The sequence below is a fragment of the Parus major genome, chromosome 13, assembly GCF_001522545.3.
Source record: "Parus major isolate Abel chromosome 13, Parus_major1.1, whole genome shotgun sequence".
NCBI lineage: Eukaryota > Metazoa > Chordata > Aves > Passeriformes > Paridae > Parus > Parus major.
Genome location: NC_031782.1, coordinates 324,937 through 351,434, shown reverse-complemented (window position 1 = coordinate 351,434; position 26,498 = coordinate 324,937). Strand labels below are relative to the sequence as shown.

General features: G+C 45.2%; 1 protein-coding gene across 5 annotated transcripts in view; it reads left to right on the top strand.

Annotated features, from left to right (window-relative positions):
• The first annotated feature begins 746 nt into the window (after nucleotides 1-746).
• TCERG1 (transcription elongation regulator 1) overlaps nucleotides 747-26,498 on the top strand; it is a 28,092-nt gene continuing 2,340 nt past the window's right edge. Inside the window, exons 1-17 of one of the 5 annotated variants that reach the window (XM_015642043.2) lie at nucleotides 747-971; nucleotides 3,370-3,522; nucleotides 3,653-3,890; nucleotides 6,430-6,672; nucleotides 10,302-10,364; nucleotides 11,611-11,808; nucleotides 13,030-13,145; nucleotides 14,212-14,297; nucleotides 14,550-14,710; nucleotides 15,497-15,563; nucleotides 16,553-16,688; nucleotides 17,508-17,597; nucleotides 18,315-18,433; nucleotides 20,364-20,514; nucleotides 24,264-24,428; nucleotides 25,139-25,321; nucleotides 25,883-26,062. In XM_015642043.2, coding sequence (XP_015497529.1) covers nucleotides 747-971; nucleotides 3,370-3,522; nucleotides 3,653-3,890; nucleotides 6,430-6,672; nucleotides 10,302-10,364; nucleotides 11,611-11,808; nucleotides 13,030-13,145; nucleotides 14,212-14,297; nucleotides 14,550-14,710; nucleotides 15,497-15,563; nucleotides 16,553-16,688; nucleotides 17,508-17,597; nucleotides 18,315-18,433; nucleotides 20,364-20,514; nucleotides 24,264-24,428; nucleotides 25,139-25,321; nucleotides 25,883-26,062 — 2,574 coding nt within the window. Of the gene's footprint in view, nucleotides 972-3,369; nucleotides 3,523-3,652; nucleotides 3,891-6,429; nucleotides 6,673-10,301; nucleotides 10,365-11,610; nucleotides 11,809-13,029; nucleotides 13,146-14,208; nucleotides 14,298-14,549; nucleotides 14,711-15,496; nucleotides 15,564-16,552; nucleotides 16,689-17,507; nucleotides 17,598-18,314; nucleotides 18,434-20,363; nucleotides 20,515-24,263; nucleotides 24,429-25,138; nucleotides 25,322-25,882; nucleotides 26,063-26,498 lie in introns of all 5 variants that reach the window. The other 4 variants (XM_015642042.2, XM_015642045.2, XM_015642044.2 and 1 more) reach the window with 4 other exon arrangements.

Genomic DNA, 26,498 nt, shown 5'->3' with positions numbered 1-26,498 from the left:
TTCCCGGCCCCTCGTGCGCTCGGACGGGCCCTGTTCCCGCTCAGCGGGCCGGAGCTGCTCCCGGGCGCGGGACTGGGTGGTCCCTTCGGAGTACGGATAGACCGTGTCTGTTGTCTCTCACCGCCTGATAACCTCCTGTGTTTTCGAGTCTGAATCCTCGTGTGACCATTGTATCGCATTGCACTCAGTGGCGGGTGAAATCGTTCCCCCAGAGCAGCAGAGCAGCTTTTGCCGGTCCTGAAGGCGCAGGTTTTCCTGTGTCCCCGGCCCCGAGACCCCGTGCGGAGGGCCGGGTGGCCAGCTCGGGGACAGCGGTGGCCGGGCCAAGCCCTGCCGCGGTCCCACCTGCGGGACGCAGGAGGTGCTGGCTGTCCCCGGTGCTGAGCCCTGCGGGCCTGAGCGGCCGGAGAGGCTCGGGACGGACCTGCAGGCAGCGCTCAGAGCACCAGGCCGTGCTCGGGCAGCTTTGGCAGATAAGGGAGGATGCGCTTCCCAGTGGCTGCGTACCCCATCCCAGCCCTGCCTACTATCCATTCTCATCAGAAAAAATTAACGGTTGAGGACTAATAACCTTGAATTGTGAAGCAGAAAAACATCCTGAAATAGTTGCGCACTTGACTTATTCCGCACAGCCTGTTTGTTGGTGTTTATTGGGTTTTTCCCGGTTCTTTGTCACAACCGGCTTTCCTCCAGCCCAGCAGCAAGTGGCGGTGACCCGTGTTCCTGTGTCCCTGTCTCTCCCCAGGATGGCTCAGCAGCAGGCGCTGCGGTTCCGCGGCCCCGCGCCCCCGCCCAGCGCGGTTCTGCGGGGCCCCCCGCCCCTCCTGCGGCCGCCCCCGCCCTTCGGGATGATGCGGGGCCCTCCTCCGCCCCCCCGGCCCCCCTTCGGCCGACCCCCCTTTGACCCCAGCATGCCCCCGATGCCACCGCCAGGGGGGATCCCCCCGCCCATGGGGCCTCCACACCTACAGGTAAGGAATTCTGGGTTGTTTAAGTGAGATTTAGGGATTTTTCGTTGGTTTTTTACACGTGGAAATGTCCAGTTCTGGGCCCCTCAGTTTCAGGAGGGACACGGAGCATGTGTGGAGAACGGCAGTAAAGCTGGTGGAGAGTCTGGGACACAAGTCTGATGAGAGCAGCTGAGGGATCTAGGAGGGCTCAGCCTGGACAGAAGGAGGCTCAGGATGGTGCTGGAGTTCCCAGCCCTGGAGGTGTCCAGGGAACAGCGGGACATGGCACTCAGTGCTCTGGGCTGAGTGACAAGGTGGGGATTTGGCACAGGTTGGACTTGATGGTCTGGCAGGGCTTTTCCAGTGTATTTCAATTCCAGTTGATTCTGTGATTGTGTTGAAATAGTACGAGAATGGACACTGAAATGGGTGAAGGAAACAGCAAGGCAAGATGAGAACACAGCATGGTGTTATACAGCATCATACCTGAGGCATGCAGATACAGCTTCTGCTCAGCTCCTCCACTGCTAAAGTGCTGCATAGTCCTTCTTCTGTTTTTCTGAGACCTGAACAGTTTGTAAGGGACAGCACCTTTGTGAAAGAGAAATGGATTGTTATAATTGCCTTGTGCTGTTATTTAATTGCTTTGTGGGGGTGCCTTCCCATTAGGGTAGTGTAAGTGCCGTGTGGGCAGGCTGAGGAGCTGAATGGTACCACGTGCTGTAAATAATGGATTAAACCTACTATTTGTAATTACAGTTTGAAGAACCAACCAGAGTTGCTTTGGATCCCAGGCCTGGCTGCGGGTGTCTCCCTGATTTCTGTGTTTGATTTCCATGCAGGGTGTGCTGCTGCTCCCAGCTGTCACACAGGCCGTGAGCTGTGCTCAGCAGTGTCAGCCGTGGCCGGGTGTCTCAGGCTGTGCTGGCACCGTGCTCCACGCTGAGGGCTGGCTTCACTCCCTGCCAGCGGCCGCTGCAGAGCCAGATGTGATGGTCAGAATGGGGGGAGCTGTGCTCGGAGCAGGGCTCAGGATGTGCAGGGACCCTGGCTGCACACCTGGCACTGACTGCCCACCTGATTTTACTTCTGGACGGGGGAAAGCAGCTGTAGCAGGTGGAAAGTGGGCTTCTCCTCACTGGAGTCTTCGTACAGGTCGTAAGAGCAAGAAAGGGGAAGCTCATGGTTTAGCAGATGCAAGAGCTGTTGAGGAGGAGCAAGGGAGGGAAGGCAGGCTACAGCTGAGTTGAAGGCTTTTTTTGTTTGTGTAGAATGCCATCCATGCACTCTTGGCTACCTTTTTTAGTAGCATTTAATGCGAATGATCGTTACTAATTTGGTATGTGGATTTGAAGAGCAGTTTAAAATACCACTCTTAGAGCAGAAAGGTGGCAGCTCCCGACAGGAGCCAAGGACGTGGCAGCACTGGCAGCTACCAGGGGTACAGCTGTGGGTGCAGGGAGGCAGCTGAGGGCCCACGTGTGCAGCTTGTCACAGAGCCATCCCCTCCCTGTGCCATGAGGTGTCCTGGGCTGTCCCAGCCCCAGTCTCGCCGCAGGCTCGGGATGAGCGCGGCGCTCGGGGCTGTCGTTCCATTAGAGCTGGGGTGATGGGGATAATTAGGGCACTTGTAGGTGTTTGCAGAGGGAGCTAAAGAATTTGGTGAATTTTGTCAACTGTTTTTACAGGGAAGTGTTCACTGTACTTGTTGCATGTAGGGAATTTTAAACAGTTCAAGTAAACAAGTAAAATGAAAGAACTGAATGTATTTTGAATGATAAACGAGTATTCAGGCTTTAAGGTAACTATGTGCAGGACAGGTCAGGATTTCTTACCATGCATGTAATTTCATCTTGTTTTTATTTGAATTGTCACTAGTTAGAATTTTAGTTAGTGGGGAATTTAGGAGTGTCATGGATTTTAATTAATCCCACTTCTCAGCTGTGCTGACAAACTGGATGCTAACTTGTAATTTAGTATTTTTTAACACTTTCCTGGGAGGGTCATTTGGTTTCTCGGGTATTTGGTTCACAGATGGGGATGTCTGAGCAGCAGCTGTTTGGGAACAGCTCTTCCATTCTTTTTCTTCCTTGCATTGAAATATTTTCTCCTTTTCAGGAGAGGACTTTTGGACTTTACTTTGACCACATTTCTGTTCACATTTCTGCCACCTTTTTCAGGTGCCTTGATGTTTGCATCTTAGAAGTGAAGTGATGGCTTCAGCTGTTCTGCCATGGGTGGGGGGTTGCAGGAAGCACATTCCCTGAGCTGGGAGCATTGGATTGTTAGAGAAGCCTCCAAGCCTGGCACAGCTGTCCTTACTGCTGGTGTAGTGTCTGTTGGTTCCTAAGAAAGGAAAACTGTTTTAAATTATATTGTTGTTACAATTATCATCATTATTGTTATTATATGCCTTTAGAGACCACCATTTATGCCTCCTCCCATGGGTAGCATGCCACCACCTCCTGGTATGATGTTCCCTCCAGGAATGCCGCCGGTCTCTGCGCCGGGAACACCAGCAATGCCCCCAGCCGAGGAGATCTGGGTAGAGAACAAAACTCCGGACGGGAAGGTGAGATGGGTGTCGGGGGTGGTCCTGCTGTGAGCCCTGCTCACACAGGCAGGCGCTGGGGTGGGATCCCTGGAGGCACAGGCAGCTTTCCTGCAGTGAGCTGTGGTGTGAGGGCCGCTCTCTGCCGCAGGTCTATTTCTACAACGCACGGACACGGGAGTCAGCGTGGACGAAGCCGGACGGGGTCAAGGTCATCCAGCAGTCAGAGCTGACGCCGATGCTGGCGGCCCAGGCCCAGGCCGTGGGGGCCTCCACCCCCACCACCAGCAGCCCTGCATCTGCAGCATCTCCATCCACCTCCTCCAGCACGCAGTCCTCCACCACTTCCACCACCACCACGGCCACCTCAGTGTCCCAGACCAACTCCAGTGAGTATCTGGGGGTGGCTCAGGCCCCGCGGTGGTGGGAGCAGGTGGTGGGGGTGCTGCATGGGGGATTGCTGCAGCAAAGCCTCGGTGTTCAGGACAAGGTGGTTTCAGCATGGAGTGTGAATTTAAAGTACAGTGTTTCGTCCAGAAGAACCTTGCATGCAAACTTTTTTTCTCCCCAGTCTCAAAGAATTCTTCAGGTCTTTGTATACTTTTCTTCTGCTGCTGCTACACGGTCTCAGAGCTATTCCACATCTATTCCCTTTTGACTATAGATTGAGCTGAATTGTTTTTAAAAATGTTTCTCAAGAAACATTGATCTGAGGTAGGAGTTTAGGTGTAGCAATTTCCTCGCTTTGTCCATGGCATCTGATTTTGTAGGTCGGGTCTCAGAGCTGCTGGTCTGTGAGCATTGGTTGATTACAGAATAGATTCCCTTTCTTTGTTGTACAGCTTTTGTTAGCATTATTCTTCTGCCTAAGCCTTCTCAGTTCCTATTTTCTACAGTTCCACAAAGAGGAAAAAGAAAGTCCTTGGAGCCATTTTTGTTTATTTATGACCTTTGAATGACAGTCTGGAGATTACTGCTGCTTCCACGGACTGAGCTTTTGCTTGTAGAGATTTTCTGGCTAAGGAAAGGGGACTGAATTTAGGCAGCATGCACATAAATGCATGGCTGTGCACACAGCAGCGTGGTTTGCGCTGCACTTTGGCACATGTGTGCTGCCCAGGTGCCTCAGTGCATGTCCATAGAGCTGTGTGTTAGGAACTGTGTCGGCAGCAAGCGAGGTCAGCCCCCGTGCCCAGAGCGAGGTGTGCAGGGGAAGGAGCAGCTCACAGGGTGTCCTGTCTTGCATGCAGGGCCACAGCCAGCACTGGTGCTGAGCAGGAGCCTGGCACTGCGACACTGAGCACTGTAGCTGCACTGGCTCAGTGCACTGAGCACTGAGCTGGGCCAGAGAGTGTGAAGGAGGTGAACTGTTCCAACTCCTGCTGTGGGGTAGAGTTGCATTCTCTGGAATTGATCTTTTTCCTTTAACAGGTGAGACAAGTCAAGCTTAACTCACCATTTAACCTGAACTTCAGAATCTGTGTGTGAAAGGGAGTCAAATTTAGGTAACCCTCCAATTCTGTTTTCATTAAGGCTGGAGGGAGCACGTGTCATTACAGCAGCAAAGACCTTGTATTGCTCAAAGCATTTTAGGAGTTTTATTTAATTTGAAGGGTAACTCAGTATGGTGTTAATTTCACAGTGTTGAACTATGGTTTGCTCTAATTGTTGTGCTGAGTAACAATTCAGGTGGGAGGTAAATGTTAGCTCCTGACCCAGTGTTGGGCTGGGGAGAGCTAGTCATGCTTTGGGAGCAGCACTTCATGCACCTTCTCTGAAGTTGAATTTCCTAATGTTGAATGCTGACAACCTGTTCCTCTTCTACCTGTTCTATCTGCTAAACTTTGTCTTTGCTTTCAAGAACTGTTACTGTTGGTGTCTGTGCCTAGGTGATGAAATTTCATAATTTAAAATAATTTTGTAACTCTTAGACTTGGCCTTTTAAAAATCCCTGGGATTTCTGGCTGAGCTTCATTCTTGCCTTGTACTGATTTGACTTAGGTCTTAAAAACCACATACTGACTGTCTGCTCTGTTTCCCTAAATGTTAGGCACTGCTGAGAACTTTCACTCTTTCTGCAACGCTTATCGAAAGATCAAAAATCTTTATTTAAATGTGCTAATACTGGTATGTTCCTTGGAATGTTTCTGGTGGTAATAGAAAATACACGGTGTGCCCGTAGGGATGTGGCTGTAAATTGGTGTACTTTCTTTACTTTTCTTAATTTTCCCCTTCTCCTCTGCAACAAATCTTACAGAGTGAGTTTACAAGTTTAAGCAGACTTGTCTCAAGTTCCTGTTGGCCTGTGCTGTGAGACTGTTTGCTCCCAATTAAAACAATTTGAAATTGAAACCAGTCATGCTGCAAGGATTATAGAACTGAAAGCCAGTTGTGTGTTTTCCTGCTGGGAGGCACTGAAGACCAAGAAAGTTCTTGCAGCTCTTGATGAAAAGTATTTTCCTTTTCCTTCCTTATTTACACATTTTTATTGACATTTTCCTGTTCTGGGCAGCATGGTTTAAGGCAGACTGCTGTCATGCACGTGCTGCTGCTGTTAAAAGCAGAACCTGTGTTCCTGTAACACAAGGACAGCCTGTTGCCATTGGAAACTTGATGTAAGGTTCCCTTTCTGTTTCTCTGAACAGAACAGAACCTCATTTCAGCCTGTGTTTGTCCTTTGATGCAGCCCTGTTACTGCTGCAGAGACATGTTAGGTGTAAAGAATGGGACAAATTGAAGAAGGAAATTTACTTTCTTTGTGAATATTTAATGTTCCAGAGAAGGCAAAGTGATTTTTGTCCAGGAGTGTGTTCCTGCTGGTTGTACCTGAGCACACCTGTTACGTAGCGGGAAACAGAGCGCCAGTATGTTTGCAGCAGTATATTGCAGTGTCTAAGATACAAGGTGTTCTTTGTGTTTTTTTATCAGCACCTACCACACAAGACCAGACCCCGAGTTCGGGTGTTTCAGTTGCCACACCATCAGTCAGTGTTTCAACCTCTGCTCCTTCTGCTACACCTGTGCAGACTGTACCCCAGCCAGTCCCACAGACATTGCCTCCTGCAGTTCCTCATGCAGTACCTCAACCAACTGCAGCAATTCCTGCTTTTCCACCAGTAATGGTACCTCCATTTCGTGTCCCCCTTCCTGGCATGCCTATTCCACTTCCAGGTAAATTGGCAAACTGTAATTGTCTTGTCTGCTACATGTCCATGTTGTCAGTTGTTTGCACTCATGTGTCCACTGTGTACAGAACTTGCCTGGATCCTCTCCTCAGAGTATCTCTGAAAGAATTCAGGGTTAGCAGACAGACTTTTTAATTAACAAAGAACATGTATTTTCTGGAATTCTAGTTCTTTGCTATACTTGGCAGAAAACAGCTGCATTTAAACATGTCGTGTCTAAATGAGAATGTTGAGCGCTATTTTTTACTAATTGCAATATTGCTTTAATTTTTTTCTACTTACTTGATTTAGACCTTAAGTCTTGTGCACAAATATTCACTGGGACATGGATGAGCAGGAAAAGCTACCATGGAAATCATGACCCCAGTGATACCAGGTGTTCCCAGTTCTTTTAGGCTGCAGCCATTGGGTAGGGTACTGAGTGTTGAGGTGTGACCTGCAGACCCTGATGAGGCGTTTAGGGTGCCAGGGTGTTGCTGTTCACAGGCTTTAGGTTTAAAGAGCACAGAGAAGGAATCTTAGGTGGCAGTACGCTTCTTCTGGATATATCATAATTTCTTAAATTTTATTAAATATTTCAATTCCTAAGGAAGGAATTTTAGGCTGGCAAAATGTTGGGCTCACTGTCTGTAGTAGCTGCAGAGGGCGTCCCAGGAGATCACTAATGACTCTTAGCACTTACACACCACATTTCATTTGCATGGATACCATTGAGTTCATGTTCTGATACAAAATTGATGTGTTTCAGTGCCCTAAACATACACCAGGAACTGAGGATTTTGTGTTGCAGAGGGAGCTTGTATTGGATTCAGCTTAGTTTCAGATTTAAAAAGACGAGCAGCTTTGAGCAGTACCTTCATGTTTCTGACTTTTTGTACAAGCTGAGTGAGGTGACTTCCCTGGTGTCCTCCTAGTGCTGTCACCCAGTGGGTGTGGAGGGAGGCCTTCACCTCCCCACTGAACTGGAGGGATGAAAAGTAGCCCTGCAGAACACTCCTTTGATAAGAGAAAAAAGCCTGAAAGCGGTTAAGGTGCTGACTAGAAGACAGCACCAGCTTTTAGCTGCCTCTGCTTTTAGAATGGTATTCTAAAATAACTGGGCAAACTGACTTTAATCTATGTTGGCCTGAAAAGGAAATCACAGGGTAGTACTCACTGGTTTAAACCAGGAACCAAATAATGTGCTGCAGGTGATATTCCAGGCTGAACAACAAATGAATAAAGGGTAGGAAAAAGAAGTCTGTTTATTGGTGAGGTTTGGAAGAATAATAAATAGAGCTAAGCCTTAAAGGTGATCAGCTGAACGCTCTCAACTGCCATCTCTAACCTTGCCAGCAAGGGAGCAGCATGGAGGGAAGGGTCCTTACACACAGTGAGGGATATAATCTGTACAAGTGAGACCTTGGGTAAAATGGGATGGTCAGAACAGTGGAGAAGAGTGCCAGTGGAAACAGAGGTTCTGGGTGTATGCCCAGGTTGGACTTTATTGTAAGCTCTCAATCAGAAAATTTGGAGAGTAATGCAGTGCAGGAGCAAAGACAGAGTAGGAACATCAATCTCCTGAAACTCATTTTTGAAAATGATTCTTTTCAGAACTTGCCTGGTAAGAAGTGTTGGCTCTGACCAGTTCTCCTTGTGAGCTGGGCTGCAGGTGGAACCCACAGCAGGAAGGACAGGAAGGACACCTGGCAGGCAGCAAAGTGCTGCTTCTGCTCGTGGGTAGAGGGTCTGGTTTGTCAGTTTGCTTAGTTACAGAATGAAATCTATCAGCTTCTTTCAGCTGATTCTGACTGGAGTTGGTTGCGATGGTTTCTAAGCACTGTAAAAGAAAAGGAAAACTAAAATATTTTACAATAACAAGAAACAGAAGAGAAGTCAAATTACTTCAAGACGGTATCAGGTGAAGTCAGGAGGTCTTAGGAAGGCTAGGCTGTAGATGTTTGGGGCTTTCAGCACCAGGTATGATAACAGCCAGGGGATTGGAAGTTACAGGGACAGAGCTGAACAATACCACTGTTAAAGTGATTTCAGAGTTAATCTCTGTGTTAAACTGTAGTAAGAAGGAGTAAAGGAAGAGTTCCCTAGTTTATATCTCATAATCTCAAATCTTAAAAAGTAAGTCTGCTTTCTCTCAATTCCTATGTTTTAAGTCAATTTTATGTTTGGGAATGACCTTGGCAGCAGAAACAGCTTGGGTGTTTGCTGAGTCTGATCTGTGCTGCAGTATCCCTGGCTCCAGCGATCCCCAGGGAGCGTTACCTGTACTGACTCACCTTGGAGACATGCTGTAACTTCCTTAACAAAACGAATCTGCAGATCCATTGTCAAGTACATTACGTGACCACCCTTCCAGTTTAGACAAGCACTTTAATCAATGCTGTTTGGGTCCATGTTTTTATGTCTCAATTCAATACTTTTAAAAATAAAACTAGGTGCAATTCTCTCATTGAAATTATTTTTAGAAAACATTACAATTCTGTCTTCTCACAAATTTATTTACAAATAAATTGGCAGTATTTATGTATGCTTTGCATACTAGATCTCTAATGACCAAATCCAGAAACTACTTTGGTTTTAAACAGGGGTTTAATTTCACTTTCCACTGGAGCATTTCCCACCTCACATGATGAATTTGATCTTTTGAAGGGAAGTGTTTCAGTTTCTGAGCATCCAGACTGGACCAGCCAGAGAGCACTTCTACAGTTGCCTTCTGCACCCAAAATGGAGGTTTTGGAAATGCATTCCCCTCAGCCTTGTCTGATTTCCCACTGACTTTGATCTGAACAAAGAGGATGAGCTGCTTGCCTTTTTTGTGCCTTTTTGTATCATTTCTTGCTGAGCTGGAGAGCAGACCAGTGCATGGGGCCACCTCTTTCAGGGCGAGTTTTGGCTTTTAAAGCATTTTCAGCTCCTGCAGTTCTCGATAATGAAAAATGAAGAGAATGTCCCTGACTAGTGCAGCTTTGTGTACCTCTGTCTGCAGCTTCATTGCTTTGATTTTATTCTTTTACCCCCTTTCTTTCACATCCAGCCTTGCTGTAATGACCCTCCTACCCTCAGCTTTCCCTCTGGGTTGCATTTGGCTGTCCACCCTGCCTTGCTTTGCTGCTCTGACTAGTTCAGACCTGTCCTTCTGCCCTTTCTCTGCTCTCTGACTGCAGCAGCAGATGGGAACCTCAAAGCCCTTGAGTTTTGTTGTGCTGCTGCTGCCCACAGGTCTGTCCCAGCAGAGGCTGCCTGTAGAAGCAGCCCCAGCTGCTTCAGTGGGATCTTTTCCTGTGATGCTGCCCTACACGGGGAGCTGCATTTCCCCTTGGATGAACTTAAACCCCTGACTCTTCACTGAAATACTTTTTTTTTTTTCCTTTAATGACATCCCAATAACTTGCTAAGCAGCTGGTTTAACATAAGCAGAAACTGTTGCTGCAGCTTAAAATTAGGTTTATATTCAATCTGGCATAAAATGTTGGAGCAAAAGTAATTCACATTTTCTTGCTGGAAAGCTTCTCTGCCAGCTGCAAATGGCATTCCAAATTGTGGCAGGAAGTCCATAGCACCCCGTGGTAGCTGACATCCCATGGCAGCTTTCCAACATGCTTCCTATCCGTTTTGCAGGTGTAGCAATGATGCAAATAGTCAGCTGCCCGTATGTAAAGACAGTCGCTACCACCAAGACCGGTAATTTCCAAACCCATCCTAGTTCGTTTTGTCTGTAAGTTGGCATGGTAGTGAATGTGGTTGTTTCTTTTATTTCTTTATTTGCTTCCCCACTTGAATGATTACATATACTTTATTTTCAAAACCAGTATAAATGAAATACCGTATTTGGTCAGGAAATATCTTCCCCAAATAACTGTTAGTGTCAGCTTATTCTGTACCCAAACTCCCGCCCAGTTTTCTGTTACCATTGAGTTCTGTAATGACTGTGACTCTCATGCCCATACTCAGTTGCTAGTTTCTCGTGTGGGTTTTTGTTTTCCTGCTCCACATGTGCAGTGGCTGGCTGTGCTCGCATGTTGTGTGCGTGTCTGTGTGTCTGAGTGTGAACTTTCATATTTCAGTTATGGATTTATGAACAGTCACTCGCTGAGAACGTGTTATGGCAACGTGTAACGTGTGATTTCCGTTATTTAAAGGGAGACTTTTTCAATGTTAAAGGCTCAAATTTATGATCTTGAAGTTCCAGTCCTATCCAATTGGTTGTTCTAGAACTTGTCATTCCAAATCTGTTCATTATACTCACTTTGTTGGGATGAGTGGAGAGATAATAGGATACTGCAGCATTCTGGCTTTCTTATCTTGGGATATTTACTTGCCATTTGGTGTTAGGATTTCAGTAAAATGTGGGGTTTTTTTTTTTTTTCACGCAGTTTGCAGTACTAAACAAACCCAACAATCTGATACTGTTTCATTCTCATCAGGTTTTATCCAAGGCTCTGAATTAATGCCAGTATTTAAGGTTTATCAGAGTTCTGTTCTATGAGTCAAATTCAATCCACTCTTGCATTTTTTAAGAGCAGTAGGAATATGTTGCACAACAACAGCATAATTAAGCTGTGGAGTAAACTTAACCCCAATTATTTGCTGCAGGCATCTGATAAAGACTTTTTTCATAAATAGAGAACCTAATTTTAAAATAGTAGAATAAATGTTGAAAAGCTAACAAGCTTTGTGCTTTGCAGAATTGCACAAATTAATTAAGATCCAGTTTGCCTGGGAATGGGCATTACTGATTGCAGAACACAGGAAGGAAATTTGGTGACAGTGCCTTCCTTTTCCAATTTAACTTTGAAAACAATCCTTCTGTTTATTTCCATGGGCTGGATATTTGTGAGCCGAGTCAGTAACGTGCTAGGTGTTGTTCCTTAGGCCCTGCCTGGTCACTTACTGTCTGCTTTCCTTGTTCCTTTCTCCCTTTGCCCAGGGGTCCTGCCGGGCATGGCTCCCCCCATCGTGCCCATGATCCACCCGCAGGTGGCCATCGCCGCCTCCCCCGCCTCGCTGGGAGCCGCTGCCGTCTCCGAGTGGACAGAGTACAAAACAGCAGATGGAAAGACCTACTACTACAACAACAGGACTCTGGAGTCCACCTGGGAAAAGCCCCAGGAGCTGAAGGAGAAAGGTACTTTGGGGTTTTTTGTACAGCTTTGTACTGGGAGCATGGCTCAGCCCATCAGTGCTTGTGTTTGAAAGTGCAAGCGGGAGATTTCTAATCCCCCCTCTCCCTTGGGAATACTTGGAGATTCTGATTACAAGGATCCACGTGAGTTGGTCTTCTGTCTGAAAGTGGCAGCGTGTTTCCCACTATTACTGTGAGAGTGTTTGGTTCTAGAATTGCTTCCAAATCCTGTGCTTAGGGCAAATGCATGTTCCTGGGCCAGTAGAAAGCGAAACCTCCCCTGCACAGCTCTTGGAGAAGATTCCACTTGCAGACAGAAAGTGAGGGGAATTGAGGGGAAAAGTCATCCACACTAAGGACTGCAGACCAGGAAAAAAATGAATATATCACTGTGCTGAATTTCAGCTCTTGAAAAACTAAATGTATAAATAGATTTGGACTATGAAGTAAAATAATGTCACCTCCCCACGTCCACATCCCTGCCTTGTGTTTGTGTAAACGCACATTAGATCCAGGGGTGGTGTTACATAGGAGGGAAATTGCTCTTGTATCATAAATAAGGAGGAAGGGGAGAAAGTCCTGTGGCTCTTGCTCAGTTCAGAAGGACTTTTAAGAAAGCAAATCCAAACAGTTGTGCCTTTTATTGTTTCCTGAATTTTTAGTTACAAGAAGTCTTTTTTTAGACGAATGCAGGACACTTACACTGTTGGTTCAATTAACGTCCATCTTCCTGATAAATCAGGTTAAATAATAGGTCTTTTTACTGAAGTGAAAGTATCTAGGACAGCAAATACTGATTTTGCTGAGAGAAGATTATATGTTTTATACTTTTTGTGAATGAGTGTAGAGAAATCCCCAGGTGGTTCTGCATTGTCTCTGATTTTCATTTCATTTTTTTCTGCAGCATTTAAAATGTGAAAGCAGTCTTCAATGGAATTATTGCTGGTTTAGCATTTCTGTTAGCACCCTTTAGTCAGACTTGTAGTGTAGTAGCTGCCTCACAATATTTCATTTTCCAGTACCAAGTAGATCTTGGCACAGGAGATAACTACGACTTTATAAGCAGACGCTGTAAAGCCCAAGAGAGACAAAGTGGTGAGAATGTATTGAAAAGAAGCTTTGGGTTGGTGTTGTACTTGGAAAATTGTAGCGATAAAAAGAAATTTGTTGTGGTTCTATAGCGGTTTCTTAATAATTCTCAAGAAGACTGCTGTCTTTATTTAGAAAAAATGGAAGAGAAGGTCAAAGAGCCAATTAAAGAACCCTCAGAGGAGCCTTTGCCAATGGAGACAGAAGAAGAAGAGTCTAAAGAAGAACCTATAAAAGAACTGATAAAGGAGGTAAAAGACCTTGAACCCAAAAGCCAGTCTGAAGTCTCACACCCCTCAGCTGTGGCTGCATCTTAGCCCAGGCAGGTTGGCAGGAGCCATGGTTATTAATTCAAGTGCTTAAATTCCTGAGGGGACTTGAAAATCCTCCCGTTTTGGACTCAGATCTTTCTTTCTTTTGTTAATTTTTTTACATAAGGAGAAAGAACATTCAAAAGAAACATACATAGCATGTCAGTTAATAAGAGCATGGGACTAAGAGTTTAGCTTATTACACAGATGTGGTGTTCTCTCACTGACTTTATGGTACTCAGGCAATGCAACTTGTCCTGAATGTTTGAAATATTTAACAGTTTTTTCTCTATTTCTTTGACTCATTATTTTGAACAGTTTGACACAAGGCTCAGACGTTCCCCCTGTGCTCTAACTGCTAAGTTTAGGCTGTTAGGAACGTGTGTCCTAGAAAGGGCTGTAGTGTTCTCAGTAAACAAAAGTGACTTTTCCTTTTGGAGTCATTTTGTTGTGCTGAACAGCATAGTTTCTGAGGATGCTGGGGGGTGTTTAGATAAAAATTACAGCTTTTACTCTGACTTCTCTGAACTTCAGTGTAGTTTGATAGGCAAAACCACAGAATTCAGTTGCTGGGTTTTGCCTCCACTTCACCCTGTTTGTTTCTGAGCTAGTTACCAGTTTGCTGGCTTCTGCTACAGAGGTTATTTCAGGTTTTCACTGTTTCATACAGTGTATTTCATTATTAAATAAACTAATTTTAAGAATAAATGAAAATTCCTTTGTCAGAAAATACACCCTTACCCTCCTGGACTTCCAAAATCTGGGAAAGTATTTAAGTAAGGTTTTGCTGAAGTCAAAAGTTGATTTAATGCTTTGAGGTTTTGGAATTGGGATTTGAAGTAGCAGCTGCTGTTGCAATTCCAGTGTTTCTGTTCTAGGCGTGGATGAAGTGTCATTGTGAGCTGCTTGTCTGCATGGTGTCAGTCAAACAAGTGGGTTACTGTGTAATAAATAATCAGCCAGCTGTCATTGCTTGATCCTCAAACTTGTTTTTTCCCTTGAGGAGCCAAAAGAGGAAGAAATGACAGAGGAAGAGAAGGCAGCTCAGAAGGCCAAGCCGGTGGCCACCACCCCTATTCCAGGCACCCCGTGGTAGGTAGCTGCTGCTGTGGGACAGGTGTGGCTGCTGGGGACTTAGAGCAAGTGACAACGTGTGGAGATGTGAAAATGCCTGCTGCATTTTTAAAATTTCACTTTTCAAATCTGGCAGCAGTTCAGGGTCACAGTGGGCAGCAGGAACGTGTGGCAGTCGTGCTGTCAGTGGAGCCTGGGTCTGGCTGTGACCATCTGATGGAGCAGGTCCCCAGTGAGTGGAGGTAACCCAAGCATCCTTCTCTTGTGCAGGTGTGTGGTGTGGACTGGTGACGAGCGTGTGTTCTTCTATAACCCCACCACACGGCTGTCCATGTGGGACCGGCCTGATGACCTCATTGGAAGAGCTGATGTGGACAAAATTATTCAAGAACCTCCTCACAAAAAGGGAATGGAAGAAGGAAAAAAACTCAGTAAGAGCAATCTTATTGCCTCCTTAGGAAGCATAAATATAACTCAGCACTTTGCTTTCCAAAGCTTGTAACATATTTGAATAAGCGACAGAAATGTAACGACATACTGAAAAGGTGTACAAATGTGGGATGCAGATTACAGAGTCCTTTGGGGAAAAGGTAGCCCACTGAAGAAAGTAGATACTAACAAGGTTAATTGTTTTGCTAAATGCCAACAGGTTGAAAAATCCCACAGTTTTTACTGACTAAAAAAAGGGATTGTGTTTGCTTTGTAAGAAAGAGACCAGAGAAGATTAATCATAATGTACAAACAGGCTCTCACAGAAGAGGAGTTGACTTAGAGATCAGCAGTTGGAATAGAGTTTGGAAATACCTGCCAAGAGAGAGAATATTCAAAAGGCTGCTGAGATAGGATTTCTCTCTGGCCCGAGTTCTAGAAAATGATGCTGGGATGAGATGCTGGCTTTGTAGTTGGAGGAGAGCAAAGTGCAGGTAATCAGGTACATCCAAATGTGCTTCATTAGACTCTTTAGCCTGAGTTGTTTTCCCCTAAATATAAGAACTCAGTGTTTTTCATTTTAAATTTCAAGCTGGCTAAAGGGCACCAGTCCTGTCCCCAGATTGCCACAGTGTTACTCAGAAATGACTGAGCACCACGTGTCTTCTCCCTTTGTCAGAACACAAATTGCTGCACCTGTTGTCCTGGGTTTGTGCAGGGGATTTCACTCATTCGTTTAAAAATTTTCATCAGTTTGAAACCTAAAGTCTTACTGAAATCTGTTGCAGTTAGAGAAGAGCATGAAGCTGCAGAGGAAGCAAATGAAGATGAGCCTATTAAAATAAAAAAGCGCAAGTAAGTTTTTGCTTTTTCAATACCAAGTGACCTGTGTAGGTAAAATAACTGAATTTTGTTGCTTGAGCCACGTGTGTTGTGTCCAGCAGAGTGGAACGGAGAGGGCTGGCAAAAAGAGTCATCAGCTTTCTGCTGCTCAGCAGCTCTGGTATTTGGCATTTTCCTGAGAAAGCTGAAAGCCATGCAGAAAGAAAATAGCATGTTTTGTAAGTCATTTGAAATGGAATTAAGTGGTGTGAGTTGGTGAATCCAAAGAATATTTTGAGTGTAGTGTGTCTTAAATAGCTTGCTTCTGTTGTTTGCTAATTTCTGGGCACAGGACTTCATTGTCAAAATATCCTGCCACCTAGATTTTCATAGTAATGAATATTCCCCTATTTGCAGTCTGTTACACATGGTTACAAGTTTGGCTTTTGTCTTTTGGTCTGGATTGCCTTTTGGAAGTAATATATGAGATACACATGCTGTTTTAAAGGTGGCTTTACCATGTTATTTGTGGCTGTGTCATCTTAAGGAGCATCACGGAGGTGTTAGCAGTAACAGCTGGGGGTTTGTTTGGGATAAAGTGCATTTGCTCTTAGTAAATCAGCACACTTCTCCAGGAGCTTTTTCTCAGTGTTCTTGGTGCCATGAGTGTGAGGTGTTCCCAACCTGCACAAGCTCTCTTAGTGCCTCATGGCCCAGAACAGAAGGTTACAGAATTAGTGCTGTTGATGTAAAATCTACTGCATGTCTGGTAAGACCTCTGGATACAGCCAAACTGTGCTGGTTGCTTTGAAGTCATCTCTTGGCACTGAAGTTACTTGGAATACCTTGGCTTCTGAGCTCTGGGTGTGAAAGCATTCATGTCCACCTCTGAGAAGGGCTTTCATGGATTGTAGGCCTGTTCTGGGATGATCAGTGATACCTACCCTGTCCTGGTGTGGTTCTGACCTCCAGGGCTGGCATTTTACTTCTCAACTTACATTTTATGTCTGGGTTTTTTTCAGGAAAGATGATATCAAAGACATTGATTCTGAGAAGGAGGCTGCTATGGAGGCTGAGATTAAAGCTGCTCGAGAGAGAGCCATCGTCCCGCTGGAGGCTCGCATGAAGCAGTTCAAGGACATGCTGCTGGAAAGAGGGGTCAGAAACCTGTGTGTGTGAGGAGGGAGAGAGGGAGGTTCAGATCAGAGCTCTGTGAGAAGGGAGAGAGGGAGGTTTGTGCAGAGCTCTCGGTCCTTGGCGAGTTCTAAACCTGCGACGCTTTGTGCATGGAAACAATCTCATCCTTCCTCTGGTCAATGAATGGTCTTGGTGCAAGACTCCAGATTTCAAAGAAACTTACAATTACAGCAAAGCTCTGATTTCTGTGTAACTGAAATGGCAGGGTCAAGGCAGGTGATTCCCACCCCAACCTAGTTTTTTTCCCCAAATTAACTAATAACCTAAGTGGAAATTGCCATTGAAGTTGAGTTGGACACATGAACTGGACACATCCTTAATGGTTTTGGAAATGTTCCTACTGAGAAAAGCAGCAACTTCCACTTTAGTCTGTACAGTCTTATGCTTGAATGTGAGACTTTTTGCTGTTAGTTAACTAAATCTGCAATCTACTTGATGCCAATCAATTTTGATAAAATAGACCAGTGGAATAAAAATTTCGATAGTAAGTAAAAAATGGAAGTGGTTCCAGCTGCCTGTGGAGCACACTTCTCAAGGTTTTCTTTCAATGTACATTTTATTTTTAATGTCACACAGCAGTAGTAAATAAGTGTGTTTTATCCTCTAGAAATTTTCAGAGGACATTGATGTTGAGACTTTCTGTTCAGCCTTTGCCATCCATTAGTGATGGATGGAAGCTCCAGGATGAGTTTGCTTCCCTATTTTCATCCCATCTTAGTGTTTTCCAGGAAAACTGTACAACTCCTGTATAATTTGTATCTTTGTCTTTGTTAATTGAAGGTCTCTGCCTTTTCAACATGGGAGAAAGAGCTGCACAAGATCGTGTTTGATCCTCGTTACCTGCTGCTCAACCCAAAGGAAAGGAAACAGGTAAAAATGTTGAATTCACTTCCCATGCTACTACAGGTTTATCTGAATCCTGTCTTTTGTTTCTGCAAAACTTTCAGACTAATTAGTGCTGCAAGGGATTTTTGTGACGATTAGGGTTTGTCTGGAACAGGAAGAAACCAGTAAGGGAAAGTGTTGATAGTTGCTTTATTTCCTGTGGTTGGAAGGTCTCATATTTTAACACAGTGGAAGTTGTATGTCTACAGAGCACTGCTGAAACCTGAACGAGGTAGAGAGAGTCACCAGTATCTTGTCAAAGTATTGGCATAATAAGTAATCTAGCTATTTCCTTTTAAAAAAGCATTTGGGGGGAGACCTAATGTGCAATTATATTGTTAAGCAAGTTCTCACTTCAGCAGCTTTTCTTCGAGTGAATGTAGGGAAATGGAAAGCTTCAAGAACATGAGAAGTGTCTGAAACATGGGACCCAGGAAAATGTTAACTGGAATGTGGAAGGAACTTCTCCCTAGGTTTCAGATGGTGTGTTAGGTGCAGCACCCTGCTCGTGCAGCAGCTTGGATCATTTCCATATTGAAATGCAAAGTGTCTCTGAGATTTCTGCCTCCTCTGTGTTGATTCTGTGGTGAGAGGAAAGGAAACAAGAGAGGAGGAAAGAAGTGGGATTTTTCCTCCCTTGTCCTTAGATCACCTTCTGTGTTTCACTTGTGTGTTTGCTGTGGGTGACTGGTGTTTCTGTAGGTGTTTGATCAGTATGTGAAAACCCGAGCAGAGGAAGAGCGCAAGGAGAAGAAAAATAAAATAATGCAGGCCAAGGAGGATTTCAAGAAAATGATGGAAGAAGCAAAGATTAATCCAAGGTAGGAGTTTCTTTGTGGTTCACGTGCATAAGCTCTGCGAGGATGCCACGTGTTGGATGGTATTGTTCAAAATGGGCAAAGAGGAGAAAAATCATGAGATGTTATTAAAATCTTCCTTTGTGTGCTTGTATTCACCTAATCAATGAAATAATAGGTCTTGTGATTTACGTGTTTCAAGTTGAAGAAACCCCCAGCATGCTGCCTGGATTGTGAGAAGGGCCTCGGATCCATCACAAGTTCCTTTAATAACCCTGTTTCTTCTTAAGTCTTTTGAGAAGTGCTAGGGAGTTTTCTTGGGTTTGGAGGGGGCTGAAGGGATGTTCTTCTTGTTGCAAACGGTCGGTGATGATAGTATAAAATGTTCTGGTTGCTTTAATACAGCACTGATTACACCCCCCTCACATTCAGACCACTGGCAGCAGTAAGAGTGAGGGGATGACAGTGAATGCACCTTCAAGATTTCACTGCTGGCATTATTTGTTTTACAGCTTCTGCACACAGAGGTCACGAGATACATACTTTATGTCACCAGATAAGCTCCAAAGTGTCCTCTTGCAGCGTCTTTTGGCTCATCTGGCATTAATTCTTTCCCAGTGAAATAACAGCTCATTTGTTTCACTTCAGCTCAGTTTTTTTCCAGTGACTCATTTTGGAAATTTGGTGACAGTGCTGTGTTAACTTTTCAATTGCTTCAGAGCTGGCTAATAACTCAGTAGTAGGCTGGAAGACTGGAGGCATGGACATGCCTTAAGAAACAGTTATGTTAGCTTTAGTATCCTCAGCTTTCAGCATATCTTCAGTATGTCATATTGGGACTGATTCCTTACCTGATTATGGGCTGGGGTGGGAAAGAGGAATGCCAGCTGAAATACTGTCTTGTTTAATCTTATCCTTTGTCTTCTGGTTTCAGTGTTTGTCTAAAGATATTGCTGTACTTCTGTGAGTGCCAGACTGGTTTTTTATCATCTATCTCAGTCCAACATGCTCAAGAGTTTGTATTCCACTTCACTTGAGCAGCTCTTGTTCTTCAGTCTAGCTGTACATTCACTTTCTAATCCTTTTGAATAAGCTACCAAATTCTCTTCTTGTTTCAATTTACCCTACAGCAACAGTAGGCTGGATTTTCCAAGTCTAATTATTTCCATGCTGTGATGAAAACATTCGTATGATTATAAGTGTCTCACGTATTCTTGGGGCCAGATTTGCATCAGAGCTTGGAAAAAGCACAGTAGTGATTTTTTTCCGAGGTAAGTGGCAGTAATGTACCTACTGCACAGGTTGGAATCTGGCCCTGGAGGTGAGAGAACGGTCAGGGAAACGCTGTGGGATGAGGGGTTGAAAGCCCAGCGTTGCTGCCTCTGCCCATAGTGTTTGAAGGGGTTTGAGCCCTGTGTGCTCTGCAGTGTGCACTGCAGGGGGAAGAGCTGCTGCAGCCAGTGTTCTCTGGGGACTCCTGTCAAAGGCTGCCTTTCTGGTCAACTCTTAGCATGGTTTGGCTGCAAGTGAATGCACCTGAGATTTTCAGTTTCACAGCTGTGAAATGCCTGGACAGACTGATGGCTGAACTGCTAACCCACAGAAAAGAAGAGTTTTTGTAGACAACTGAGATTTTTTTGTTTTGTTTTGTTTCTTCTCCTTGGTTGCACTGTAGTCTCTCTCTACGCCTGCCCCTTCTGCAGGTGGCTGTTTCTGAACAAACCAACCCACCCTTGTAGGTCTCTGACAAACACCTCTTTGTGTGAGTGCTGACACCTTTCATAGAGCTCATTGGTCTATGAGCAGCTCTGTAGTGAGACCGTAGGATTTGCCTTTTGGGTTTTTGTCAGTTGTGCTCTGGCGTGTACTGCAGCAGAGGGAGTAGCTCCCTGCTGAACCTGCCTCCCAGCCCAGACAGCTCTGCCAAATGAGTTCACTTGCCATTTTGTTGCAGAACTACTTTTAGTGAATTTGCAGCCAAGCATGCTAAAGACTCGAGGTTCAAGGCAATTGAAAAGATGAAAGATCGAGAGGCCTTGTTTAATGAGTTTATCACAGCGGCAAGAAAGAAGGAGAAGGAAGACTCGAAGACCAGGGGAGAGAAGGTAAGGGGACTCTTGAGTTCCAGCAGTGTGAGTGCTGTGAGTGAGATGGGACAGAGCCAGTGCTTGGCTTCCCTGAGCCTTCCCCAGGACACAGGCCTGCACTTCCCTAGAGCTGTTATAGGCAACCACTTCAGGGGTGTCCCCCTGGTCTTTCTGAACAGTTCCGAGTTTGCAGTTTTCTGACTTTTAGAATATTGAGAACTGGATTTTGTTTAGCTGTGAAGCTGAGTTTGCTTAACAACACTGTTTTATTTTTTTTTTTTTTTTCATTTACCCAAGCAGTAACATTATTTTCTTAATTGAAGTAATGCTTGATTTTTATTTTTATTTTTTTTTATTAAGTTCTTTTATCCTGACCCATGAAAAGGCAAAGGAGTCTTACCCTGTTTGTCTGGAACCCCAAAGCTGTTCCCTCAGTGGGGGCAGGCAGGACTTGCAGTTCCCTGAGAATAGTCTCTATAAGTCTGAAACAGTTCCCTTTCCATCTCAAAGCAGGCACTTAGAGAGGGACTTCTTAAGCTTTTGAATAAGTAAATCTGATGTATAAACTGCTGCTTATTAGATTTAAAGGTCATCTGTTAGAGATGAATGAACTCCCAGTGTCACGTGCCTGTGCTGCCAGTGCTGGGAGCAGCTCTCCCCCCTGGAGATGGGACATCAAACTGGGGACACCAAAACCTGGGGCCACTTACTGCCACGTCCCTGTGTGTGTGTGTGTGAGAGAGTGGAGAAGGTCACCTCTGAAGGCAAATCATTTTGGACACGTGGAAGTCTGCAATTTTTATTATGTAGCGTGAAGTTATTGCAGATTTCCCTACCTGGAACGCTTGCAGGAGAGAGAAATGCCAGGGGACAGGTCAGATTTGGGGACAGTTTCATTCTTTGGGGAGCTCTGCATATTTTTAAAATCTGGGTGATCTGATATAATTTGATTCTGTGATTTTCTCAAACATTGCCTTACCACTGCTGGTTTCCATAAATGATTGTGCTTTCAGAGGGGAACTGATGTAGTTCAAGACTAGATTTTACATACTGCAGTTTGATTGTGAATGTGATTTTTAAAGCATTTTTGCAGCTTAATAGCGCAGTTGAAGATTTTAAAGAATAAATACTAGTTTTGTTGTTGCATGATTGTTCTAAAGTTGAAAAGTTAAAAGAAGAGATTGTATTTGTTTGCTTTGAATAATGTTTTTTTTTTCTCCAAAAGCCTTTTGTAACCATTTTATGTATTCTGTTTTATAACAAGTGGATAGACTTTACAGTTATGTGCTGTGCGGCCTGTCAATCAGTTCAGTCTGACAGCTGTCAATCACTGACACGCAAATATTATGGGATTCCCTAGTGAGGAAAGCATTGGTATCTCTGTGTGGTGACTTTAGCCTCCCGCAGTTCCGGTACTTTACATTTTTTTAGTTTTTTTCCTTGTGAAGTGATGAGAGTTGTACCTGCAATGTGTTAACTGCCAAAAAAAAAAAAAAGACTTCTAAATACACCTGAAATGTTTTCAGCCTTATTTTCCTTTGATTTTGAAAGTGCTTAAAACATAAAAGAAAATTTAAGGCATTTAACCTGAAGCTTTCTCAGTCTGTCCAAAATCTTTACTCACAGAGAATCAACTTTACAGAAATCTTTAACGTAAGGGTTTTAGATGATATATACCATGTTTGATTTTGCCTTATGGGGTTATGGCTCATGGGAGGGGGATGGAGCAGCCAGCTTGGCTGGTTTTATTCCTGTGCCTGATTTCGGTGAGTAAATCCCATGGCAACACTTGTCAGAGGGCAGAGAGGAGCAGGGGGTGCCCAGGAGGTCAGGGAGGGCACTGTGGGCAGGTGGTGGTGCCCAGGCTGCTCCTGTGCTCTCCAGGATGTCCCTTGTGCCGTGTCCCTGGGCTGTCCCCAGGCCAGAGCCCCGTGGGGTGCCAGTCCCTGTGTGCACACTCACAGAGAGCTCACTGTCCACAGCTGCCATCCGAGAGCCTTACTCCTTGCTGAGATGCTTTAGACTCAATTATTTGAGACGTTTTCATCTTCTTTTAAAATTTAAAATGAGATGGCAACACCTGTGCTGTGTTCAGGGCCCCTGAAAGAAGTGAAAACCGTGCTTTTAGAGCACCTCCTCCTGTGGAATACGTGCACAGGTGACTTGTGCAAGAGTTGGGGATACCCTTACCTTAGAGACTTCTGTAGTAACAACTGGGAACTGTTTGGTTTCTAATATTTCAAATGCCATGGCTTAGAAAGCTTCATACTTTGAAACTGCATGCATGTTTTATGATGTTTTGAAACAGCATTCTTAATTTTGCAATGAATAAACAGTTTTCTTAGCATTTTGTTGAGCTCCTTTAAGATAAAGCAGTAGTGCTGTAGCACAACATCCCACTGGCACTAAGGGGCTGGTCTCTGATCTCTGCTTTACTGCCTTAGTCTCCTTTGATATAGTAAAGAAAGCCCATAGAGCCTCTAATGTTTATATGTTAATATTTTGAAGAACTAAAAGTATTGGTGGGCAAGGCTGCAGAATGTTGGTGCTGATCTTCATTCCACTCCTGCATTCTGTAACTAAACACGTTTTAGAGGATGAGGATGTGCCAGGTCGCTGGCAAGCTGGAGCCTGCTCTGTCCATCTGCTCCCTTCCCTGAGGAAACTCAGTGTTCTGCAGCTAAACTGCTCCTCCTGCTTTCCCTTTTTTAAGGGATGGGGAGGGGAGATAAGTAGCGAGTAACAGCCAGTCCCCTCCTGGATTTGGGGTTTTAATGTACGTGCCACAAGGCTGTGTTGAGTTTGTGGCCTGGCAGGGTGTGGGGTGCTGTGGAGGCAGAGCCCTTTGCCCTGGCCCCAGCGAGAGAGGCAGCTCAGCCCCTCCTCGCCTCTGCTTTGGGAGGGGGAGGCTGAAACGCCAACCAGCCTGCCAGGGGTGGATGGTGACCTGAAGCTAATGTGCAGCAGGAACAGGGACATCACCTTCCCCAGAAATCAAGCTCTCTAATAAAGGCACAGTTGTTGCCCCTACAGCTGCTGGTTCTGGGACTTTGGATGAAAAGATGTTGCTAGTTGTATTGAAATGAAACCTGCCGTGAATGAGCCTCTGCCAGCCCTTGGCTGTCGTTACGGACATGAACACGACATGCCATTTCTGACTGACAAAATAGACCAAAACATTTTCCTTTAAACTTTTATGTAAATGTGCATGTCCATCCGAAGTATCATTTACTTAATTACCATATGTGGATAATTCCTTATTGATCAGATCCATCTTAAGACATTGCTCTTTTTTGGTGGATCCAAGCGTTTACCTGTGTTAATTGTACACCCAAAGGGTGAATCCATGAACACCTGATTTCTCTAGAACCCTGTTTCGTGCTGCATGGCTTCTGGAGTACTGATACACAAAATGCTACCATGCAGCAACAGTAGCTTGTTAATTTGGCATATATAAAAGCTCAAAAGCAAGCTTAAATTGGAGTAAAATAATGAGTGTACTGGTGGATCATTCTTTAAAGAGTTCATCTGATACGCAGCAGATCGCCTAAATGTATCTGCTTTGGCAAAATTGTCTCAACAGCGAATTTGGGCTGCAGTTATGATTAAATTCAGAGTTTTAGTGATTGCTCTAAATTGCAATGTATGTAATGTTAATGTGATCTCTCTGATAAAGGTAAGTCAGCTCCTTTTTTCATAAGAGCAAACTGTGGGATATTAAAGTGCCTTTCTCAAGTGTTGTCTTTCTGTTTCTGTCTGTATAACAGATCAAAATGGACTTCTTTGAGCTGCTGGCAAACCACCACCTGGATAGTCAGTCTCGCTGGAGCAAAGTGAAGGACAAAGTGGAGACTGACCCGCGGTACAAGGCGGTGGACAGCTCCTCACAGAGGGAGGATCTGTTCAAGCAGTACATCGAGAAAATAGCCAAGGTCGGCGGGGAGCAGCGGGAGTGTGGCTGCGGGTGTGCTGGGGCAGACTGCTCTGTGCTGAAGAGAATTCCATACCAGAGTTACTGTAGGAGTGTACCCCAGAAGGGCAGCTTGGAACTTAGAAGTTCTGGCCCTGGTGGGATGTTAGTGGAACCTGTGTGCATGCACACACACACACGGTACCTGGGAGAAGTTATGCCTCAAAGATTCCTATGAAATCACTGCTGGTTGAAATGACTGTAAAACTGCAGCAGCTACAGATACCACGTTGATTTCTTCCCCCTAGGATGGGGCTGCATTTCCTTTGCTGTGGTTTTCCCTGTCAGCTGAGCTTGCTTCAGGGATGTGTGTCTATATCCAGTTCCTTCACTGCTGCTTCTCTCTTAATCCAGTATTCCTACCTCCAGGCAATTAGTGGTTGGGAATGTAAAAGTGGGCCAACAAACAGCGATCCCTTTGGCCTCCCTTACTCAGAGTCTGTCACTGGACACAGCTCCTGGCAATAGTTGATCTGTGACCAAACCTGTCTGTCCCCCATGTAAACCCTGTAATGCTTCAGCACAGCTCTGGAAGCAAAATTTGGCAATCCGTAGATCCCAAATCCCTTTAAAGTGTTTTGTTCTGAGCTGCCTTTGGTTTGATAGCCCTTCGCTTCTCTTTCTAATGAAAAGTGCTGCTTTTATTGAGAAAAGTTTGTTGCTGAATTTCAGAATTTAGATTCTGAGAAGGAGAAGGAGCTGGAGCGGCAGGCGCGCATCGAGGCGAGCCTGCGGGAGCGCGAGCGGGAGGTGCAGAAAGCGCGCTCGGAGCAGACCAAGGAGATCGACCGGGAGCGCGAGCAGCACAAGCGGGAGGAGGCCATACAGAACTTCAAGGCACTGCTGTCAGACATGGTGAGGCACTGACAGCCACCTCTGCTCCTCAGGGCAGGGCTTTAGCTGCTGGGTGCTCCCTGTTGGAGCTTTTTGGCGTTTGAAGAGGTGGATCCCCGCCGGGAGTGTCGCTGTGGTCAGAAGGGAAGGCTGTGCCTTTAGGGCTCTCATCCAGAGGGTGCTCTCTGGGCTGGAAACAGGGCTCTGGAAGCACTGCAGAGCTCCTGCTGTCCCTGGAAATGACCATCTCCGAGGCTGCCTCTCCAAGGGCTGTGGTGAACACAGGGCGTTAGGCACAGAGCAGGAAGGAAAGGAGGAGGGTGAATGGATTTCCTGGCTTTGGGGATGCTCAGCCAAGTCAGTGGGACATCTCGGTCTGCTCCGAACCAGTGCAGAGGAATTCCTTCTGCTGCTGCCTGTTCAGTGTTTGTGGGGAACCTGCTGCAGTCTCTTCTTAAAAGCTGAGGGCTTGCTTACCTTTTATTTTAACCTTAACTTCAAACGAGATAAAGAAATGAGCGTATAACAATTGTCAGCAAAGTGTGGAAAAACTGGTTTAAAGAGGAATCGTCTCTGGCTCAGGTGCGTTCTTCAGACGTGTCCTGGTCTGACACCAGGAGGACTCTGCGCAAAGATCACCGCTGGGAGTCGGGGTCCCTGCTCGAGAGAGAGGAGAAAGAGAAGCTCTTTAATGAGCATATTGAGGCACTCACCAAAAAGAAGAGGGAACATTTCAGGCAACTTCTGGATGAAACTTCAGCGGTGAGAGCTGTTGATGTTCAAATTGCCGGTCTTTGCAGCTCACTGGGGTTTCTCTTTTTCTGTTTTTCCATCCCGCAATGTCATTGGTTTGATTTTATTTCCAGGGCCTCTTTGCTTCATACGTCTCTTTTCTCCTTCCTAACAAAATTTGTGCATTATGTTTCCTTGCCTGTTTGTCTGAAGTTTTACTTTGACTGAACATACTGTTAATTAACATATAAACTTCTAATCATGATGATCTTTTCATCTTATTCTTATTTCTTCAGTACTGAGTTGTTTAATACTCTTCACTGTCTGGCTCCTTCAGATATTCAGGGTGTTTGCCTTAATCCTGTTTGCCTGTTCTGATGTTCTCCTGCTGAACCTGAACTCCTCTGCTTTTGCAGTGATTCTGTGCACTGGGGGTTTAGTGAGGTTGCCTTTTCCTTGCTTCTGT